Source organism: Fusarium pseudograminearum, chromosome 2 (genome assembly GCF_000303195.2).
Source record: "Fusarium pseudograminearum CS3096 chromosome 2, whole genome shotgun sequence".
In the NCBI taxonomy this organism is placed as follows: Eukaryota; Fungi; Ascomycota; class Sordariomycetes; order Hypocreales; family Nectriaceae; genus Fusarium; species Fusarium pseudograminearum.
In genome coordinates, this window is record NC_031952.1 from 5143706 (window position 1) to 5166659 (window position 22954).

The 22954-nt window shown below is 48.1% G+C and overlaps 8 protein-coding genes across 8 annotated transcripts; 4 read left to right on the forward strand and 4 right to left on the reverse strand.

Annotated features, from left to right (window-relative positions):
* Positions 1-3340: 3340 nt before the first annotated feature.
* Positions 3341-4913, forward strand: FPSE_08372 (uncharacterized protein; the record flags this gene model as incomplete). Its single annotated transcript, XM_009261490.1, has 3 exons — positions 3341-3625; positions 3677-4085; positions 4138-4913. The coding sequence occupies 3 exons, from the start codon at positions 3341-3343 to the stop codon at positions 4911-4913; spliced, it is 1470 nt and encodes a 489-aa protein (XP_009259765.1).
* A 563-nt stretch (positions 4914-5476) lies between these two features.
* Positions 5477-6914, forward strand: FPSE_08371 (uncharacterized protein; the record flags this gene model as incomplete). The annotated part of the gene is made up of 4 exons (XM_009261489.1): positions 5477-5705; positions 5762-6563; positions 6616-6796; positions 6849-6914. 4 exons carry the CDS (start codon positions 5477-5479, stop codon positions 6912-6914), a joined length of 1278 nt encoding a protein of 425 aa, XP_009259764.1.
* A 921-nt stretch (positions 6915-7835) lies between these two features.
* FPSE_08370 (uncharacterized protein) lies at positions 7836-8965 on the reverse strand (the record flags this gene model as incomplete). The annotated part of the gene is made up of 5 exons (XM_009261488.1): positions 7836-8016; positions 8067-8183; positions 8236-8544; positions 8592-8661; positions 8707-8965. The coding sequence occupies 5 exons, from the start codon at positions 8963-8965 to the stop codon at positions 7836-7838; spliced, it is 936 nt and encodes a 311-aa protein (XP_009259763.1).
* A 734-nt stretch (positions 8966-9699) lies between these two features.
* FPSE_08369 (uncharacterized protein) lies at positions 9700-10944 on the reverse strand (the record flags this gene model as incomplete). The annotated part of the gene is made up of 1 exon (XM_009261487.1): positions 9700-10944. The coding sequence occupies one exon, from the start codon at positions 10942-10944 to the stop codon at positions 9700-9702; it is 1245 nt and encodes a 414-aa protein (XP_009259762.1).
* Positions 10945-12220: 1276 nt separating this feature from the next.
* On the forward strand, positions 12221-13492 carry FPSE_08368 (uncharacterized protein; the record flags this gene model as incomplete). The annotated part of the gene is made up of 1 exon (XM_009261486.1): positions 12221-13492. One exon carries the CDS (start codon positions 12221-12223, stop codon positions 13490-13492), a length of 1272 nt encoding a protein of 423 aa, XP_009259761.1.
* Positions 13493-16484: 2992 nt separating this feature from the next.
* On the reverse strand, positions 16485-17231 carry FPSE_08367 (uncharacterized protein; the record flags this gene model as incomplete). Its single annotated transcript, XM_009261485.1, has 1 exon — positions 16485-17231. The coding sequence occupies one exon, from the start codon at positions 17229-17231 to the stop codon at positions 16485-16487; it is 747 nt and encodes a 248-aa protein (XP_009259760.1).
* A 2095-nt stretch (positions 17232-19326) lies between these two features.
* On the reverse strand, positions 19327-20046 carry FPSE_08366 (uncharacterized protein; the record flags this gene model as incomplete). The annotated part of the gene is made up of 1 exon (XM_009261484.1): positions 19327-20046. One exon carries the CDS (start codon positions 20044-20046, stop codon positions 19327-19329), a length of 720 nt encoding a protein of 239 aa, XP_009259759.1.
* A 1182-nt stretch (positions 20047-21228) lies between these two features.
* On the forward strand, positions 21229-22082 carry FPSE_08365 (uncharacterized protein; the record flags this gene model as incomplete). The annotated part of the gene is made up of 4 exons (XM_009261483.1): positions 21229-21325; positions 21375-21581; positions 21632-21928; positions 21976-22082. 4 exons carry the CDS (start codon positions 21229-21231, stop codon positions 22080-22082), a joined length of 708 nt encoding a protein of 235 aa, XP_009259758.1.
* Positions 22083-22954: the final 872 nt, after the last annotated feature.

Here is a 22954-nt window from a genome sequence, read left to right on the forward strand (position 1 = left end):
ACGATGGATTCAAGCTTAATACTGTTGATACGACGTCGCAATCTAGTCGGGGGTCGCGTTGTCTTCCATTTTGGGACTCGTTTGCGGCAACATCTTCTCTTATCTGGGCCTTTTTCATGCCGTTCTACCCGGATATCAACACACGTGATCCGCTCCCGCCATCGAAATTGGACCATTATTGGGAACTTTTGTTCGATAGAGATTATTCGGTTGTTCGTCAGTGACCCTGCAAAAGGTGTCATTCAGACTTATCCGAGGGACTCCGACAAGGTTTTGAGATGGCAAACTCAATTGAAGGGACGAGTGTACATGTCGAATATCGCTCATAAACTCCTCGAGCTCAACTTAATTCACTCATTCGCGACTATACGAGCTTGTTTCCGTTTCAACTGACATGTAGATCTTATCTGATCAGATCGAATTGCCTGTAGGTGTCCCATATAAACTGCCAAGATTGTTGCCCAGCCGGCACCGAAGGACTTGCCAAGCCGGGAACCGGGCAACCTCATTTATTCATTCACTAGTTTTCTTGGATCCCAGTTGCCACGTCCAAACTGTGAGGTTCTGACTATTCTACTCTTTGAGTTGTCGGGTGGAACTAAAGGCTAAATCCTGAAATCCTCCAGATATGCACTCTTGATACTGCCAAGAATAGCTCATGGTAACATTCTCAAGCTGACATCATATGACCATACGGCTGAAAAAACACCTTATCCGTTTGTTATGATCTAGCCGACCCCTAGTTAGTGAACAGGCAAGTAGTCTTTGACATTTAGGTTGGGTAGCATTGCAGGATTCTCTGGGACGTTCTGGATCTGCAAACCTCAGCTACATTCACAGGATCCTCCCCCACGAAGTTAAGGGTCGCATGTGGCGTGTATCCACTGGATCTATCTTGTGGTACTTATGTTGTCTTTGAGAGCATGATCGAGATCAGATACTAAACCCAGAACCCGACCTTGTCTTCCAAATCCGGCAGGTGCTTGTATTTGCTAGCAACTCACTAGGGCTCCGGTGTAAGGACTGAAGTCATCTCGCTTCTGTTCGTGACTCTCGGGTCGTGTCGAGAACTGACACTCAACCGTTTGTAATATCCAATTTACCATTCATACTTGATCAGAACTTGATCTTTACTCGTTTCGTAACAATCTTCGATAGGGCTGTCTGAATTTTGCCTGAGGACCTCTTATCAATATTCGCCACGAGAGGCAAGTCGTCTTTCGTTATACCAAACTCTTATTTTGCACCCTCACGTATCTGTTTATGTTCTTGTACTGAATGCAGCTTAACACGAAAATTGTCAGCATTAGTAACAATTACTTTCCTGCTTCGACATGTGACAGTGATCACTGGGGTGTATGGTCGAGACCTCGCTGCTAACTTATACGACGGTTGTCGGCCGCCTGTCATTATTTTCAAGAAGTAGAGAGTGCCAAAGCAGCAGATAGCGTTAGATAATAAGACAATATCACTGTTAAGTATATCTAAGGAATGATAGCTACTGGTATGTTGACCCGGTCTTGATATCTCTCTATCAGCTTCGAGCCAGATGTGGTCCTCTACAGTATGTACAGGTCAAGACACTCGCACTCCTCCAACTACAAATACTCACATACAATATTAGGTCAGCATCAGAGGGAAATTGTGGTTTATATTCCATTATAAAGGTCGAGAATGACTCGCCCACGTTATTGACAGTATGTCTCTTCTTTACAACCTATAGCCCCAAGGCAATATTCATTCAGAGAAAAATGAGAAGACACTGGTGACTTGATCTCTTCCTCGAAGGTTTCGTTATTTTACTTACGTTCAAGCATAGATAGAAGCTCATAACTTGCGAAATGTTTTGCTGCAAGAAACGACAGATTGTCCGACAACAACCATTCATCCCGTACGGAGAAATAATCTCTACCTTTGAGTAACACATCCATACCGAGCAAACTCATATAGACAGCACTTGCTCTGAGATATGCATTGTATGGTTCAGAGAGCCTTTTGCATTCTTATCAGTGTGATACGAATACTCAATGACTGTAGCTTGTATCGATATTTGATATTTCGAAACCACTTAACACTTCGATTAGATTTATCCAGCCCCGTGATGCTCCAATGTATGTTTGTTTCATTATAATTCCTGGCCATAATTATGGTTCTTCTGTTGTTACTTTGTATTATCTCATTAGCGAATAGCACCTTATCGCAATCCGTGTTTTTTAACTGTTTTTGTCTGTTTGAAACGCTGGCGTAGTTAATGTTGCTACATCGAGTTGTCTTTCGAAAGTGACGCGATGGGAATGTAGGGTAGTAGAATGGTGTTGCGGCACAGAACTTCAAGTCCTTAGCGAAATCGAACCCAAGGAAGACATCCCACCTAATGCCTTATAGCGAGCTGATATATTCGGTTGTTAAAGCTGGGGCATCTGTGTAAATATTGTAATAAATCCGCCCGGTACTTCATGCATTTGAGTTCAACGTTATAGAGTCCAACAATTTGTCCATTCTCACCAATGATTCGATTGATCAATCTTACCGCATTGAGGTATTTCGGGGCTGGAGATCCGCAACAAATCACAGTTGATGGCTGGGCAGCGCTATTCGGACTTCTTACCGGAAGAAGCATCATTCGTCGAAGTGCGGATGGGACTCAGCCTTGAGTCTCCAGGGTCAAGATGATTCCACATTTATCTTTCAGGATACCAATTGGCGGTGTTGTATTGGGTCAGAGCTATGTAGCTTAGCGCTGATGCAAGCATGGAGCGGCCTGGCATTAAGTTTAACAACCCCTGGAGGAATCAGCCATGGGCAGGTTTGTGGCAGTACACCACTACCTACTGTCGGCTTCACTTGAATCAACAAGTGGTTAGTTTCACGAACTCTGGACAAATCATATGTATATTGGGACATCTCACAATTAAATCTCCCAGAGGCATGAGGTAGAGTCCCTCTTCAACGTCAGCAACTACCGGATGTCAGCCCGTACTTGGGGATAAGTAAGCGCTAGTGCCTCAGAAAAGATCAACCCCTGCGCAACGATCTCTACCAATTTTGGTCCCATCACCTGCTGCTCACCTCCCAAATTTGAACTCCGTTGCAACGCGAGCCGCCAGCTCTTGAGTAAAACTCGATGATACCCACTTCCAAAGACTCAGCCCTGCTGGGCTCTCACCTGTCTGCTCTACTCGGCTTTCAAGCTCAGCGCAGCGACTTGGCTGTGTTCTCGTTGCTTGTCGCTCTTTGATGGACGCGTTTGTTTGCTAGTCCAGAAGAATTGCTCACAGAGGCAGGCGCTTAGACGTCTCGATTTTTTGCCCTATTTGCTCCCTCAGTCGAACTGAACACCATGTCTCGGTTGACAATCGCATCGACATTGGCCATCGCTGGTCTTCTCGCAGAACCCGTTGCAGGTTTGGCAGGCTGGTGGACTTGGTCGCCCGAAACTCTCACACCTCATTTCGCCTACCAAGACCCAGGATCTGGGAATATCGTGCACAGCTCTTGCAACAGCAATGGCTCGGCAGCTTTCTCAACCGATAGCCCAAACAAGTTTCCCGTCAAAACCCAGCCGAAGCCTGCAACACCACTTGCTGTGACAGGTTGGTGGGATGATGACCTGAACACGCCAATTGTGAGTTACGCGGTCTACTGGCGCTGCTATCGCACATTGCTAAGTGAGTAGGCTTCAATCTTCTACCAAGCAACCGACGACTCGATCATCAATGCGTTCTTTACATGCGACAACAAAACTGGCAACTACAAGCTCAATCCCGATGGCAACGACATTGTATCCGACCTTGCGGGCGCACCCTCTGTACACGAAAAAACCGGCCTAGCGGTGACGGAGCTGGGAGACTCGGGCGGCTACCGACTATACTACCACGACGAAGACGGACTGGTCAATATGCTGGCGTACGACGACGATACAGACTGGCGATACGACGGACCTGTGTCGCTCAAGAAGAGCGGTGGCATGGCGATAGCGACGCTGCAGACAAAAGGCACAAATGTATCGGTCGTTTATCCATACGATAGCAAGAACATTGCCGTTGCTCGCTTCAACAATGAGAACAAGAACAAATGGAGCCTGGGTAAGATGCACTGGACTGTCAAGCGTGCCCTCGTCGCTAACAATCACTTCAGAATCTTTCCCGACACCATTCGATAGCCCAGCGCCGACGAACAAAACCGACCCTTCGGATATAGAACTCGATTCCTCGGAGGACAGCTCCTTCCAGCTCCCATCCTTCAATAGCGCGACCAACCTTGGTCTTTCTGCGACAACGAAGCAACATCTGTCGGTGTTCTATATAGGTGTAGATGCCGAGCTGCACGCAGCATCCAATGCCGATGGGAGCTGGGAAGAGCAGGAAACGCCTGGCAAGAAGAAATGGCCACATTCAGATAACGAGTCCGGACGGTTGGCTGTTGTGTCTCCCTTGTCATCGGACGAGATTTGGGTATACTATACAAGCGGAGACAAGATCATGGAGCTGCATAGGGATGGAAAGGGAACTTGGGACGATGCCAAGACTCCCTCTTCGACGAGCGCGACAAATGCGGACGACTCAGAAGGATCTGGCGGGGATGATGACTCGAAAGACACAGACGGTGGCTCTGGCTCTAGCAAGGACGCAACTTCATCCCCATCAACAGGCATGACGGCCGGCGCAAAGGCTGGAATTGGTGTTGGTGTCGGTGTCGGCGCATTGGCTGTCGCTGCAGCAGCTTTTTTCTTCCTCCGAAGACGACGTCAGAAGGCAGCGACAAACGAGGGCAAAGAGCCTGTTAGAGAACTTGCGTCAAGAAACAGCTATCACGAGCTGCAGACCGAAGTGCATGAGCCACAGGAAATGCCGTTAACGACACCACATCAACAGCACGAGTTGCTGGGTGACACGAGACACAGGGCTGTATAATTGGGTGTAGAACATATAAATGGAATATTCTACTTGGAAGCATGGCAATCAATAGACAGACAAGCTGCCAACCTGCTTATGACGCATAGCTTGATGCGCTAGACTCGATTATTGTAGAAGGGTGACCACTAACGAGTTCCCTGTAGTGGCCTAGGCCTTCTTGGGCACTCAACTCATCACAGGCCACTTCTACTTCTAACCAGCCAAGCCTAAAAAACAAGCTCTTGGTGTCTGTCACACTGCATTTGATCCACCAATAGCCCCTCTGAACTATGTCACAGCCCACCCAACTCCCTGTTTAAACCAAATAACCTTAACCTGAAAAACCAGTTACAGGCGCTGTCAGTCCCGCTTTTCAAGGTACGTTTGCTCCGAACAACGTTGTCAAAGATCAAGATTGCTACGATAATTGACGTAATGGTAGAGGAAAGAAACAATACAGGAACGCGCTGAGACAAACACACGCGACACCTTTACCTTTCCTTTTCCCTTTAACTGCTCAAGTTCTCTTCTTTGTGCCCGTTGCAAAATCACCACCAGGAGACACGCACGAGCAAGTAACAATGTCTAGCAGCGTCACGAGCACCTTTGTCGGCGCCATCCAGGCGTCGGCGTCTGTTTTGCTCACCATTTTCTATGGTGTTTTCGCCGGCCAGACCAATCTCCTCTCTGTAGAGACTGGTCGACAGATCTCGAAAATCTGCATTAAAATGTTCCTGCCAGCTCTGCTCATCGTCAATCTCGGTACCCAGATCGAAGCATCCAATGCATCTCTGTACCTCACCATCCTGGGTAGGCCATCAATTGAGCTTCTTCAAGATTACAATCTAATAAAATACCGTCTACAGTCTGGGCACTCGTCTATAACCTCGCCTCGATCGCTGTCGGATACGCCCTCACCAAATGCTTCAGCATGCCCAAGTGGTTCACGCCCGCCATCACATTCAACAACACCACCTCTTACCCTCTACTCTTGATCCAGTCTCTCGGTTCAGCCGGTGTTCTTTCCGCCCTCGCCAAGTCCGAAGATGACACTAGCGACGAAATTATCGAACGAGCCAAGTCCTTCTTCCTTGTATGCTCCGTCGTATCCAACATGCTCACCTTTGGCCTTGGTGGAAAGCTCCTTGGGGTCAGCGATGAAGATCCCGTCGAATCTATGGATGAGGATTTGCGCGACCGAGCCGGACACAATGACAGCCCACCCACCGATAGCCAAGAACCCGACGAACGTACATCTCTCCTCCCCGGACGTCTACCTCGATATGTCAAGAAGGCATCGCGCCACACCGCCCAAGCGCAGCACGCTGTTTGGGACAAGCTGCACCCTCAAGTCCAACGTGTACTGGTACACATTACTCAATTTATTAGCCCTCCAACTGTCGGCGCCCTTATTGGTGTTGTTCTCGGATTTGTTCCTCCATTCAAGAAGGCTTTCTTCAACGACAGTGAGGATGGAGGTATCTTCAATGCCTGGTTAACCGTCAGTCTTAAGAACATTGGAGAGCTTTTTGTCACCTTGCAGGTCATCGTTGTCGGTATTAAGCTGGCTCACAGTCTGCGACGCATGCGCCAGGGAAGCGACTCAGGCAACCTCCACTGGCTGCCTCTCTCCATGGTTGTCCTGATCCGATTCATCATTTGGCCTGTGTAAGTACAATAATGACCCTGGAAGAACTCAATTCTAACAATGTGTAAACAGTCTAAGCATTCTCTTTATTCGAATGCTCTTCACTCAGACTGATGTTCTTGGCGACGATCGTGTTCTCTGGTTCACTATGATGCTGATGCCAGCAGGACCACCCGCCATGAAGCTGGTGGCCATGGCCGAGGTTGATGATGCAGACGAGAATGACAAAATGTCCATTGCCCGAGTACTCATGGTATGTGCAAATAATAACGGACGATGTTGAAACACAGCTAATTTTCCTACAGACTTGCTACGCAATCTCTCCTCTGCTGTCAATCGCAGTCGTCGCCAGTCTCAAGGCTTGTTCTTGATCGACGAATGTTTGATGCTACAGGTTCACCATGACCATGCACACGCCATCAGTACGAACAAGCAACACCATAAATATGCGTCTTGGAAGGTACTGTCAGTACAAAGACTATATAGTAGATGGGGTAGGTAGCACATACAATTTCCAAAGTAATCTTTACAGTAAAGCCATGACAAATAACAATGTCTTCTCGCGGTCACTGAACCAACCATTGCCTTATAAATTCCCTTGTTGAGACCTAGCTATAGCCCAGAGCAAGAATGTGGTTGCAGTCAATGTGTTCGCTGCGATCTTTCCTCTCTTGTTCTCGTCCCCGATATAACAAAGGAGTATCGCTACGCCTGCTTTGTAGAAGCCCATCAAGCCCAATAGAGTCGTGACACCAGCAAAAGACCCGCTGGCTTGGGTAACGAGCAATAATATGCCTACGGATAATTCCCAGAGGCCCAGCATATATATTGGCCCTGAACTGTCGTCGCTTTTGGGTGCGATGTTGTGTCTCAGGCCATTCAGCGCGTATTCGCCTTGTGGACTGATAAACGCTATAACGCTTCGGGCGATGCAGATCATACCAAGAATGTAGACTGGGATTTCGTAGATGGCCATCTTGGAGCGGATTTTAGTGGAAGAATATGGCAATGACGCTCTTGGGTTGGCCTTTTGGAGAACGGGAGCTAACGTGGAGTGATCGGAAGAGAAAACTCCAGGTGCCTCAATTTTCCAAGTCTGGCCATTGCCAGGAGCTTACGTGAGATGAGAGATGTGGGACTCATCCTTCGAGAGATAACAAGGGCTGGGATCTTCATCACATCTTGTGTGATTAAGAAAACTGGAGCATTCGGTGCAAAGCGAAGCAACACTATTGGAATCTATCGTCTATCATCTACCGCCAATTCATGCTAGACAAGACCGTTCCGTGCATCTAGGTCACCGTATATCCACCATCTACTCGAAGATCTGCTCCAGTCATGTAAGAAGACGCATCTGACAGCAAAAAGGTCACAGGTCCCATCAAATCTTGAGGTAGTCCCATGCGCCCCTGAGGAATAAGAGATGTCCAGGTTCTCTCGAGATCAGGATTGTCGTTCAAGATCTTCTGTGTCCTATCATTTGTTAGTAATAGACTGGATTGAGGAGAGAAAAGACAACTTACAAAGCGGTCAACATATAGCCAGGAGAGATACAGTTTACTCGGATTCCAGCGTGAGCCCACTCCACTGCAAGGGAAGCAGCCAGGTGTCGAACAGCTGCCTTGGCCGCGTTATATGGTCTGATCATCGTTATCAGCTGACGCTTTCAGCAAAACTCGAGGGCAAACTCACGCTTGCGGCTGTGGTACGTTAACAATGGCACCAGACATGCTTCCAATAACCACAATACTACCAGGCACCTCACGCTCCATGAGATGCTTGGCGACAGCAACTGCAAAGAGATAGGTTCCGTCAACATTGACACCCCATAACTTTCGCATACGATCGATAGGATAGTTGATTGCCTCAAAATTCTCAGTGAAGCCAGCCGATGTAACTAGACCATCTATCTTGTGATGAATTTTGAGAATCTCGGTGATACAATTTGTTACCGAGTCGGGGTCAGAGACGTCTGCATAGTGGGCAGTAACTCTCGGGATTCTGGAAGCAGGTCAGAACAAGTTCATACAAATGATATGAACTCTTACTTCTCGCTGTTGGGATTCTCTCTCTTGAAAGCATCTGTCAATTGGCCTACTTGGGACTGTGCTTCGTCCTCTACTGTTGATCAGTAGACATTCAAACATTGGAAACATGACTGACTGTTCAAATCGACGATGGCTAGATGAGCGCCCGAATAGACTACTCCCTGGCCCATGACAAGGCCGAGGCCTCTTGCACCCCCAGTGATGACAATTGTCTTGCCTTCAAGGGAAAGAGAAGCTAGAGTGGGCTTGGAGAACTGTCCACCTTGACCAATCAAGGGCTTGCTGGCGGGAAGTTCATGATGCTCGGGGTACTCGACACGGACGGCAGCATCGGTGCGGGAATACGATCGCTTAGGAGGGAATCCAGCAGGCATTTCGTTAATGGTAATTGTATCAAATGATTGAATGATATAGTAAAGATAGCAAGATTACTGGCTAGGGGGGGAAAGGTTCATATATATGCACATCTCATCGTCTGATGATCGTTTCCAAACCCCAACCAACATGTCTTGTCCCGAAGGAAGTTCCACCATGGATTCAAGCACTCCAGAGCCATGGCACCTTCTGCTGATCCACATACAGGGACGTCAGGATATTGTAATTGATACGAGGAGGACATATCACATGCTGTTCAGCTGATTGGCAAGCCCCAGTCTTGTTAGTACAGAGATCAACCCGGAGGAAAGTATTGAAAGAAAGAATACTTCTTATTTCACGCAGTAACTAATATTTCATCCTCCGCGCGGCGGTTGTCCGAGGCGTGAAAGCCGGCTATGGGATGTTCACGTGGATTGGAAGAACCCCCACGCTCTCAGGTCCCGTTACCATCGATCAGATCATATTGGATTGTCTGACAACGAGACTTTCTACCCCTGTTGTTCATTGTCGTCCAATATTCTTGGGTGACTTTTGGAGGCCAGGTCAGCTGCCATGCAAAATCTTTGTGGGTTTAGTGTTGGCAATTCTAAAAGACCAACTTGCATTGTGTCGTTGTTTGATGCCACAGATATGGATTGCTACACCCAGGACTCGTTGATTGCCACCAAACTAGGGAATAGATGTTCAAGTCCAAACTCATAAACCAGCTCGTGAAGTCATCCTCTGCCCTTCAATTACCAATAACAGCTTCGAGAATCTCCATCACCTCCTCCTTCTTTGTGATCTCATAAGCATTAGTCTTGATCCAGATATCGTTCAAGCTATTCACAGCAAGACCAGGAAGATGATCAGAGGTAATTCCAACGTCCCTCAATGACCTTGGCATGCCCAATTCCCTGATGATCAAGTCGAGAATGTCGGCCAAATCATATTCTTTGTCTGTCATCTTCACCTCATCCATGAGCGACTTTACGGGCTGTTGCTTCACCAGGATATCTAGTGTACGCTTCTGCTGGTCTTGGTTGACTCCCTTCTTGGCATTGAACTTGCATACAGCTGGAAGCATGATGCAACTTGTCTCGCCGTGTCCAACATCTAAAGGACCAAGCTGATGCCCAATAGCATGGCTTGCACCCAGTGGTACTCCGGTAGACACTGCGTGCATGGCTTCGACAACACCTGTCTGACAAAGATGGCGAGCATCCAGATCCTGTAGGTCATGTTTGCAACGTAGCAACCCCGGTATCAACTGTTCCAGCCCACGTTCCGCAGCATCATCGCCATCTTTGTTGCTTTGTAGTGAACACAAAGTCTCAACGCAATGATCCACAGCTCGAATACCGGTACTGAGCCAGATCTTTTGCGGAGTCGTAGTAGTCAACTGCGGGTCTTGAATAACAAAATCCGGATCGACTTTGGGCTCGAACGTATGCTTGGCCTTGGTCTCTTCGTCAGTCGCTCCAGCGATGGCCTGATACTCGCCACCGGATAGCGAAGTTGGTATACAAATCAAAGGGATCGTTGGCTTGTGTAACGTCTTGCGCATCTTCGGATTGTGTGATTTGCCGCCCCAGAGGGTGTCAATGTCCTCGCGTGTCCAGGCCGCATTAGCCATCGCAAAACGCACAAGCTTGGCTCCATCGGTGATACTTCCAGCTCCCAGAGTCACGATGCAGTCGATGTTTAGAGGCTTGGCCTCGGTGAGGATGTCGACAATTTCCGGGATTGGTGTATGTGGTGAGATGCCGATGTGCACGCCTGCAATGAGATCACCAAGGGCTGACTTGAGGTCTTCAAGAGATGAAGTGTTCTTGGATAACGAGCGAGATGCTATGATATATACTCGCGAGCATTGGAAGCGTTCCTGTACTTGCTTGAGGCATATTTCTGGGAATGGCCTGCCAAAGCTGATCAATGGAGTTGGTTTACTATGGAAGGCTGGGCGTGTAGTCTCGTCACTGAACCAGGATGTCATGGTGCTTTATATATCTTTCACAATGATATAGCGATGAAGGTTGTACTCGGATCCTGTGGATGATCGAGGATGATTTGATGACGTTGACTTGAGTTGATGTGGAGTCGGCTAAACTCATCATGTCGTCAGCTCTCTCCCCTGGAACGACTTGCGAGGTCGCCTTGGGACTTTGGCTTTGGCTTTCTACGTGATTTCCTTTTGAACAAGTACAACGCCACAGGGCAGTCCGTACTATAAACCTGTCTTAAGTTTTTAGAGTAAATCTTGGTGATTTATCGTGTCTACCTTAGAATCGCTGTAGTTGGCTTGATGACTCGTGGAATTGTTAACCACAAAACACGAGGGAAACAGTGGCATGAGATATATCACATGAAACCCTAGTAAGACAACTGAAAGTTTATTCCAAAGCTTTCTAGAACCTTGGACTAGGAAGGGGTGTCGAGCGTGATTTTTTACTCAGGGCCGACCTGGTATTGTACTGTACGGACTGTTCGGTTTGTGGCGATCGTCCGGCGATCAATCTGCCCTAACGGATCCAACCCAGGGATAGCCAAGTTCCAAGTTCCAAGTGTCTTGACTGCTAGTTATGCGCTAATGCAGGGCAGGTTTAGAGTGCGAGTGGAGTTGAAACATTTTTTTATGACGAGACTTTGGACTGTCTTTGACTTTCTGCTTGTCTGTTTCTTTATCCTGCGTTGGATAGTATCAGATACAATCATCTTTTCCTTCTCTGAAACTGTTTTCAAGAGTTACGATATCTATCAACATCCCCTGTGAGCCGTCTCCTTGTGAAACAATCATGCTGGCCGCGTGTCAACCTCCACAACCATCATGTCAATCCAGCTTACGTACAGAGGAAGCCCACATCACGAATCATTCGTAACCACTTAGCATGCAGTCTGGACCGCCACCAAACATCATTTTGAGTTCCGTCCGTCGATCGACCCACGTTTCAACCCGGGAACCGTTGTGGAGGGTCGAAAAAAACTGTTTTCGTCGGGTACCTCAGCCAGTGAGATCCATCCATGCTGAGTTGACGCGTGTGTCAGTGTCAAACAAGGGAACCAACTGCTGAACAAGCTCATGTCGTGCCCATCGGATCGGTTCCTGGGATGCGGAGATGCCGGTCCACAAACTGATGGGACTGGGGGAGTTTGCAAGATATATGAAGTGTCTTTTCCCTGACCAAGTGTGATCAATCTGGTTGACACATGCTTCTTCTTTCTGTGTGGCACATTCACTTCGTCGTTCCTTGTTATCATTACCTTCCTTTATAATGAGATTCTCATCTCTCCTCACGAGCGGGCTCGCATCTATCCCACTGGTCGCTGGACATCCGACCGTCACACCACCTACGGAACACTCTGTTCAGCAAGTCAGAAACCCAGTATATAAACGCGATGGCATTGCAGCACTTCTCAAAGTACACCGAAAGTACCATGTCGACCTTCCAGATTATCTCGCCACTTCGGCCCTTGCTCGTCGTGATGGCACTGGGGCTGTCACAAACAGACCTATCGACGACGATGCAGAGTGGTTGACACCCGTTCAAATCGGCAACCCCCCAAGGACATTCCAGATGGATCTTGACACTGGATCGTCAGATCTCTGGGTTCATGGGTCGCAATCGGCTGCTGCAGGCGGTAGTCGGACTCGATACAATTCCACAGCATCCAAATCCTGTGAAGAGATGAGTGAAGCAAAGTGGTTGATCGAGTACGGTGATGGAAGCGGGGCATCAGGGCATGTGGTGAAAGACACAGTTTCGATCGGTGGTCTGTCGGTGCAGGCTCAAGCAGTACAGGTGGCGGATAAAGTTCACGATTCCTTCGCACAGCAGCAGAATGTTGATGGCCTACTGGGACTAGGCTTCCACTCCATCAACACTGTCACACCAAAGAAGCAAAAGACCTTCTTCGAGAACGCCAACGATAACCACGGCGCTGGGGTATTCACTGCCGACTTACGACACGATGCTCCAGGTACATATACATTCGGTATCATCAACAAAACGGCGTATACGGGTGACATTGTTTACACAGATGTCGACCCATCCAACGGCATGTGGACGTTTAAATCAGCAGGGTTTACCGTGGGAGACGGTAAACTAAACAAGAGATCCATCTCAGCTATTGCTGATACCGGGACATCACTCATTTGGCTACCCAACGACATCAACGAGGCCTACTACTCTCAGGTGAAAGGGGCAAAGGTGGACAAAACAGCGGGTGGTTACGTCTTCCCCTGCGACGCAAAACTCCCTGACTTCACCCTCAATATCAGCGGCTCAAACACAAGGGTTACAGTACCTGGTGCCTACATGAATTTCTCTCCTCTGGAAGGGCCCAAGCCGGTCGGGTCAGGACGTAAAACCAAGAGAGGTGACAAAGGATCTGAGTCCGGCAACTGTTTTGGAGGACTCCAGTCAAGTTCTGACTCAGGGCTGAACATCATTGGTGGTGTTGCACTAAAAGCCGCGTTTGTGGTTTTTGATGCAGACAAGAGACGGATAGGGTTTGCTAAAAAGACATTACGTGGAGACAAATAGAGAAGCAGGGCAATGGACTCTAGGAGTTTGGGAATTATCAGTTTAGCGTCAAAAACAATCAAGTCATTCGTTCAACAAAGTTCACCCTGCAGTAAATAATCGAAGTGTCGTTAAGAGTCGAGATGTGCAACGATCATTGAAAGGACTGCACAGCATAACTCTGCTCCATGCTGTGAAGAAATCGCGCACAACAATTTGTTCTCCTGCATAAGCGGGGAGTTAGACTGACACGCATGCATAAGTCCGGACGATACTTTCACTAGGTTCTTTGGTACCAGATGCCAGTCATTACTTTCGGCCAGACTTTCAGACTAACGTAGTACAGTACAACGACTCGCAAGTTTCACACTCACTAAGGGCGGATCATCTTCTTCTGACTCGCTACTGATAATTCATAGATAAGATAAAGGGACACAGGCCGGATCGATCGTAGGACGTCAATCACGTATATTAGACTAGACCTATAAAACCTGGTGATGTTACATTGTACCAGGATCAAACGTTCAAATGACACCCAACTCCAATTTACTTCGGCAGCATATTTAGCCAATGCTGATTACTCCGGGACCACAACCAATCGAGGTGAGGTGCCATCCAACAGCTCTCTCGATGTTTTTCATCTGCTTGGGTATCTGATGAGCCTTCATGTTCATCATGCCCAGCATAACTGCAGCCAAGCACGTATTTCCGTACCATGCAACTGCCTCTTCCAGCACAACCTTGACATCCTTTCTCACCTGCTCATCACGGCACTTGAACAATACGATGACAAGAGGTTTCAAGACCATGTTGTCCATCACGTTCCAGTCGATGGACGATTTCAACTCTTGCTGCATACGGCGTGTTGTTCGGATGATCTCGCGCCAGATGGGTCTCGCATCGGGCAAGACCTTGGCATCTGCATTGAGCTGCAAGTGCAGGCTTGAGAGGCACTCAGTGTAGAGCGCCTCGAAGATACATGCCGTAACATAACGATGTGGGGCTTCGTATTGATGGTCTTCAGTATAACGGTAGAGCAGGACAAACGCACTGTGCCAGTTGTGCAGGACAGTGAAGGCCTTTTCCCATACAGCTTTGTTTGCGGGATCAACTACCTCATAGTCATCGAAAAGATGGTGCGATATGTGGTGCTGAGCGACATCCCACCACCTTAAACCTTGGTCCAAATCACGGAAAGAAGTTGGCATATTGCCAATCTCATACCTATGTCTTCCCCAGCACCGCTTGCCACCCTTGAAGTCTGGGCGCTCGTCTCCAGTTATACCAAGTTCCAGGGGCCATGAGTAGGTGCTCAACCGCTGGAACATGTCGAACATTGCTGATTCGAGGGCGTTCAACTTCAAATCGGACAGAGAAACACCTTCCTGGTCACAGCGCTTCCCGAAATAGCTAACAAGGAGACGGCTGGCGTGGTCAAAGTGCAAGGTTGCGGCCTTCATGTCCCCACGCAACATATCGTACACCATAAAGATGACAGCTACGTGAGCCACACTCAATAGTGACTCTAGGGCTGTCCCCGCCGCCCGCACAGCACGAATGGTACGGTTGTAGTACATGAGGGACAGCTGCTGGGCTTTCTCGGCGTCCTCGGCCTTCACGTGTGGTGCAGTAAAGGCACCCACAGCAGCACCTAAAGCGCAGCACATCTCACGAATGGCAGGGTTGTGGTGTGCCATCTGGGGGGTAATGGCAGCCAACGTGTTGTGAGGTAAAGATGTTCCCTGCTCATTTGTGAAGAGGAAAGTGGAGAACATGTCCCACGATGTCTGGTCCTTGAACAAGGTTGTGACATAGTCTGGTACAACCAGGATGCGTGTGTCGCCCCCCGGGATTGCGGTAGCAGTTTTACCTCCATTTGTAGCTGAAGTGGTACGGACAATCTCAGTGTATGAGTTGAGGGTGCCTACCGGGCTGGTGGCTTTAGTACTTGTGGTTGTAACTGCGGTGGCGTTACTGGCTGGCTTGAAAGATACACTTGAGCTGAGCGGGAAGTGGCAGGTTAATCCAACTGCCTTGCAGCGGTTGCATGTTGGTTTGCCCTCATCACATTTCACTTTTCGACGTCTAAGTCCAACGTGTCAGTAACGGGAGCATCTTGTGCTAATTAGACATGTACGAACTTGCACTCTTTACAGCCAGTGCGGGTCTTGAATGTCTTAGCCCTCTGCCTCTTAGCGGCATTGGGACCGCCGTCCCTGATGTCAAGCACCCCGATATTGGGTTTCGGGATATTCTGCTAGATACCGTGTTAATCACTACTGGGCCAGAGGACTTGTAGAGCGAACGCCGCACCTGATTCGCCCGTGCCTTGTTGGTCGACACGCTCTGAGGCGCTGGATCACCTAGAGACTGCTGCACACCGCCACGGGGAGATCTGATAGCAAGCTCCATCGCCCTGGAACAGCAGAAGGGTCTGTACCCTGCAGTCTGACAAAACGGGGACAAAGTAATGAGCTGTTAGCTGCGGTACGGGGGCAAGACAGGCGTGTGTGACGTGATGAGCGCCAAGTGAAGGACGCAATGGGCTGGACTGGACGATGATTTGGGTGAGCTGAATTGGTCTGTTGGTATAGCGGGGAAGATCTAGAGCGATTTTTCTCCTCGAGCCTCCACCTGATACAGAAAGGGGTCCAATCACAAGTTGTTCTGTGCGAGTTACTCAAAGTGGTTAAGCCTGATATCCCCAAACAGTAGTGATCGCCGACATCTTGGGACTGAACCCAACGACATGAGTAGCATTTTATTAGTCGTCTAGTCGTCTCTACTGCTACCGATTATTATCAGGCCCTTTTGCAATTCTATCATGGGTCACTGGACATGCGACCAGCCCCGTTCTGAGCCGGCCTGATCTTCAATACAATTTCCTCACTGCAACGATAGGTACTGAAACAAGGTTTCGTTAAATTGTACAAAATTCCATTCCATCCGTAATGTACCCAGTCCAGCTGGGTACATGCTTGCTCTAGCAGTCTATCTACCCTTGTGCTCCAGGTCAAGTATCTTCTGTTTCTTTCTTCAGTGCCTCACGCTTCCCGTTCAAGATTTGAATCCGCTCCTCGCAAATACAAAGACATTTAGCGAGAAACCGCTTGTCGTCTTCAGCAAAACCGATGGACATCTCAACATCATGCAGAGTCTTCTTAGTCTGATGCTTCTTGATCTTAGTTTCACAAAGTGCAGTTGTCTCAATGTAGGGCTTGAGCATATTCTCATAAATGCTGTCCAGAGAAACGTCCTCATCTAACAAGCCTTGAGCTTTCATTCGGCGAAGACCCTCCGAGAGGCGTGACTGAAATGCAAAACTCAAAATCACACCATAGTCCTTCGTAGTGTACTCACTGAGAACTCTGTCACTGTTGGCAAGGTCGTCCTCGATACAACTAGCAGCGTGGCGAATGAACCTAACGTCAAATTCTGACATTAAGTTTCGATGTGCTCGGGCACAAATGATGGTGTGGGCATGGTCAATGAGAAACGGGACCTTTAAAGCACCCAAATGGTCAGCCCAGAAGCTTAGCACAATGAACTCGGACCTAGTCAAACCTGGTTGGCCAGATAGGCCCGGGATTATCTTACGCACACCAGTGTTCATGGCATCGTAGGATGATCCACCTACCTCGGTGAGAGGGATGTCGGTGAAGTGTGTGAGGTTGAGGATGAATAGAGCATCGTTCGTGCCGTGCTTTTCGATGAGGGCTGCGACCTCGGGGTTCGAGGTGATTTTGAAAGAGTGCATCATACTGACGGTGTTGTGACTTTCAACGCTGTAGGGGTTCTTGTTTTGTGTGTCGACTGATGATACAAGGGTTTGCAGGATGAGTTGTGGAGATGCCTGTAGATCGAGAAGCAAAGCGACGTCTCAGTGTTTTTAAAGGTAATCATTATTGTTCGAGGTTGGTGTTGGTTGGCCATTGTATGATCTAATCTAACAGAACAATGGACTGTTCGACACATGTACACATCGAACAAAGAATCGAGTATGGCGAACAAGAAATATTCCAGTAGACACTTAGTCGATGAGAAACTGATGTACAGACGTAATGTGCGTCAGGGATTTGGCCATGTTCTGTTCAATAATTGTGCGTGGGCATTGTGCGTGGACTTGTTCTTGTTTCTGTAACGGTGCCTCTTTTTGTATCTACTGCTCCGGTACTCCTTCAATATTTTAGATGCTTTTCCCGTTTCATGAAAACACCTAAAGAATACTTCCGATGTACATGTTCACGAACATGAGCCAAATGTTCGACTTTCGATGTCGAAAGCAACCTCACACACCCCCTTTGGTCCTACTTCGTTGACCTCCACTCCTTCTCCTCGCTGGTAATTATTCGACAGTTTTCTGTCGTAGTTTTCGGAGTACGGGTTAATGAGGTCGATACTTATAGATATATACATGCAAGACGACAGGAAGGCAGAAATGTCAACGTATGCAGTGGCATTTTCCGGGATAGACGCCCAGCATGTTCTCTTGCGATTGATACCGGGTATGTTAGGCTTGTCCGAGCGTGGGAACTAGCCTCCAACCTGGGGAGGGGACTGGACAGCAGCTTGCTTTTTACTGTTCACTAAATGGTATTCTAAAATAGTACAAAGATGTTGTAGTTATAGCACATTAGCCCATACTGGGCATAACGTAGCAGTGAGACAAGGAATCTTTCCAGTATTAGACATTGAGTATCATCCAAGAGTTGATCTGATCCACTCAGCGTGTAACTAGCGACATGGCATAATTGCATATAATGTCTATGGAGCTGGAAGGTAACTTATCTTAGTAATTTTTAATATCTGCTTCGTATGCAAAGGTCGTGCTCTCAATGTTGAGAAACATGGCTGAGCAAGGAGGCATGACTGGCTGATGATAGTTTAGAAAACACATCTCTGATGAGGACAGTGTTATCGGCAGTAAACACCATCGTCGCACTGTAACTTGAACTCCCAAGAACAGTCGCCACATGAACCTGAGAAAAACGGGGATATAATAGAAAAGACAAGGCAAATCAGACTACTGTCCATAGCCTCGCCGGACTCTTCACCGATAAAGTTGATCCGCTTAGAGGCTACAGTCACAAGCAAGTTCTCCGGGCGTACGGGTTTGGCTTGGGAATGGAGACACTACAAGCGGGTCGAAGGTACCTAGGTTATTGGGGCCAACTAAGGTTGGTGTGATCCCTGTCAGCACGTTGTTGCGAAAACTCAGCGCGTCCTGCCTCTGAAACCTTCACTCCACCTCGGGCGCTTTCACTCTTTGCATGCCCTAAGGTGGCGTCCATCAAACTCGCGTCACGCGCTTCACCCAGAGATCCAGAGATTACATATTCACTACGATGTTACTGACATACGCCGATACCCTCGTACACCCAATTGACCTTCCTCCCTCGATACAGTCCTAGATCCACGGCCGTGACTTAATTGCATTCGACTTCAATTACTGCTCAGCCCGACGCTTGCCTACCAGCTCCCTCCGACGCGTTGTCCTCCACTTGCCTCGTCTTCCCTCGCAAACCTGTTCCACCACGCCAAACGCATCGTCCGCGCTGTATCGAGCTCGAGTGAATAATATCCTGCATCGAGACCATAGACCGTAAACTAGTTGGTCAATAGCCTGCGATCAATGATGGCTCCTCCACATGTCCCCTTGGCATTGTGGATGTATCCAGCGTTACGGGACAGTCTTTGCCACATCTACAAGATCTGAGGCCTAGTGCATTCTGACGAGCGTAGGCCAAGTGCTACCCCACAAGACTCTCGTTCGTAGTGTGGGAGTTGTGTATTTGTTCCAATTCACCTTGACTCTATGATCTATGTGCCAACTCCTGGCCCCAGGCTCTCCTGGTCTACACGTCAGGTTCGACCGCATCCACGGTCGGCACCTTGTTCAACTCCACCCCAAAGAACTTGGCAACATCTCGCACGCTATCCCATATAACCTGAACATCGTCCTTGGACACGCCAATCCTTCTTGTTCCTCTAATGTGCCAGTGCGTCTCCAGCGGCAGGTTTTGGCTCATGATGGCGGGCAGCACCACAAGCTGCGTGTCAACATCATCCAATACCTGTCGGTCGGACAAGAAAAGCCCGTACGTGATCTCCATTGAAGTCCATGCAAAGTCCTTGTGCGCGTCAAACATGCCAATGGTATCTCCTGCGTTGCGCGTGTACACCTTTTTGAACCAATCCTTGCCTCGCTCGTGGCTTGCATCGTTGATCTGGAACCCTTCGCGCGTGGTGCTGTAGTCGCGGTCTTCGGGCTTCTCGACCTTGCTGATGGCGAGGATGGCTTCGAGAGGTTTGCAGACGCCGACGAGGATAACGCTTTTGAGCAATGCTTCGCGGATACGTTGGATGAGGGTTTGTCGCGATTCACTAGTCTGGTATATGTCCTGCTTGGTCAGGTACAGGTACAGAGCGGCGGCAGCTTCAGGATCGGGGCTGGTGGAGAGGCAAGCAATGACCAGGAGGTACCAGCGTTGATTGCCGAGCTGAGTGCCCTTGAAACCGTTTTCGACCTTCTGGAAGAGCTGGGATAGCTCCGGGGTAAGTCCCGGAGATGCCATTGTGTTGATTGATGTTCAAAGTAAGGTACGGTCTAGGTACTATGCAGGGAATGCTGATGAGGAGTGAACAAGGTTTCTTCCCCTCTTCGTGCTCTGTATTACGTTGCGTCGCAAAAGTGTAGCTGCCGAGTGATTGGCCTCTTGGCATCAGGCTTGGAAGACTGTAGGACTGCGGACTGTTCGTGATTCAACCCTCGTGTCAGTCAATTGCTTCACATGAACTGCCGAACTTGATTGATGGTGGCCGGAGCTTTGAAGTGTCCGAGTATGGGCATAGACCGAACCCCGCATTGTTGCTACAGGGGCTCAACCTGGTTCAAGCAATGACACCTTCCCGCTGACGATTACAGGGCAGTTCGGGATCACAACACTAGAGGGAAGATCGTCGTCTAGGGCAGTTCTCAGTACCTAAGAAACTGCAAGGACTGCTGCTGTAATTAGCAACACCAAGTTCCTCACGAGTACTTTATAGGTTACTGAGAACAACAACTAGCCAACAACTGCATCTAGTCAAATGACTGCGTCAAAGCATGAATATTCTCGTCAGAAAACTAACTACTCCACTAAATATCAGGTCTTAGAGGTCCTCACCGTACAAGCCAATAACTGCTACACCGAGATCCATTGCCCCCCTTATCTTCAACGCAAAAGAGCGCCCTCGTGCTTCCTTTCATTTTTCTAGAAATGAACAAGAATTTACTGATCTACGAATGACTCGACTCTAAGGCCCCTAAGCTCTTAGCCTCCGTAGTCTAATCCGGCCTGGGAAAAGAGCCCTTGTCCAGCGGCCCGTAATCCGCAACGACCGACTTTGACCATCTCCACCGGAGGGTCCTGGGCCCCTCGACATTAATTCCGTGTTTTATCATGTAATCACCTTCCTTTCCATTGGCTCGTTTGCTGATCAAGGTAAATCCTCCGATCTATGCTGGTAGTGTCTCAATATCGCACCAATACCTATTGCTCTTCGGCGCTTCCTCATCCTATTATGGTAGTCGTCCGTTAGCCTCGGCATTGACCAAGGGAAATGGGATGATGGTTAAAATTGCAGATGAAAGACATGACTAGTGGCAAGGGTTGGATCAACAGAATAGATAAAAGTCGTAGTAATGCTCATATTTTGCTTTGTCTTTGTTGTTCATCTTCATTATCAACTTCAACTTGATAGCTACGATATTCACCATGCTTTTCAACCTACTTTTTCTTTGCTCCGCTGTTTTGGCTCACCATCACTCATCTGATGCCTCAAATGAGTGGCACGCCCCTTCTAAATGGGACCGTAAGTATATCTTCCACCACCAATCCAACGCGAAACTAAAAGATTGCAGGACGAAGCCCTTGTCCCATGGTCAACTCCCTCGCCAACCATGGATACCTCCCTCGTGACGGCCTCAACATCACACTTGATGACTTGATCGAGGGCTTCACCGACGCCATCAACCTGGACCCAGCCGCCACAACCCTCGTTGGCAAGAAGGCGTTGGATACCGGCGATGGTACCTCCTTCAACCTCGACGACTTGGCCAAGCCTGGTAGTAAGTAATCCAAACTCGGACTCTTGAAAGTCTTTAACTCAACGAACTAGTTCTTGAGCATGACGGCAGCTTGAGCCGTGACGACATTTACTTTGGCGACAACTCGAGGTTGGACCCTCACATCTGGAAGCAGACATTGCAGCACTTTAGTGCGCCCTACATATCCATCCAGGCGGCCGCTGATGCCCGCAAGGATCGTCTTCAAGTTGCTGCCGCCAACAACCCGGAATTTTCTATGACTGCCGAGCAGAACAAGATCAGCTTGATCGAGACTTCTCTGTACTTGACTGTTTTTGGCAACCCCGAAGAGGGAAATGCGAATACTCATTGGGTCAGGACACTCTTTGGTAAGTCACTCGTCCTTTACGGATGTGCAGACGCTAATGTCATGTAGAGAAAGAAACGATCCCTTTTAGAGAAGGATTCAAAAGATCTGAGAATCCTATTACCGTTGCTCAGATTCTTGGCATGGTCAACAAGGTGGCCCAAGCTAGTGCTTAAATCATCAATGCATATAAAGAACAGAGGGTGTTAACTTCTTTTGGCACTTGCTCTTGCTGAAGCTCTAGTGCGAGGAGGCAGGAACTTGCAGGGCAGAGCCAAACTACCATTTAATGAGAATTTTTGATCATCAAATGCTCAAGCGATCTGAGGATGTCAACCCGTGAATGAAAAGTCGTGTGATAATATGATTAGCAATTGGTAGATGTATGGAACTATCATGTAACTGCAAAACTCGTTGACAGATGATTTCACCTGTCACTATTTGCTTCACCGCGGCTGTCATGCCCTCCATTTCGGCTGGAACAATATACCAATTTGGTCTCAGCTTCTTCAACAATAGAGTCAGCAAGCCCATTGCCAGAATAAATAGCTATTAGATACTGACTACATTTGGTGGTTGAAAATCTCTAACAACAATATTGCTTTCGGGTGCCCTGAAGGGTCATAGAATGTAGGGCATAAAAACAACCTTATTCTCACACAATAATTACAAGAGATAAGAATATTTTTGTCCAACTTTTAAAAGTAAAAGAGTTTAACCATAGTGGCAATTGAGGCTCAGATACTTTAGAACTGACTCTGATGTAACTTATATCAACACGCTTCCTTAGATTCAGGGATTAACTTGGAGAGTTGTTGTTGCGTGATAGGCCCTATTATTAGGGTTGAAGGCTGTGTATCCTCTTATCTGGGTAAACTTTGCAGTTTATGTATTTATCACATAAGCTTGTCTAATTATACAAAGGTTATATGGTTTGACTTTCTTAAGCAAGAGTCACGCGAAACCTTGATGTGGGTGACGAGATTTTCAACACATAAATACCTGCCTGTTTCCTTTTTTCTCCATTAACTCAGTTCACCAATAACCC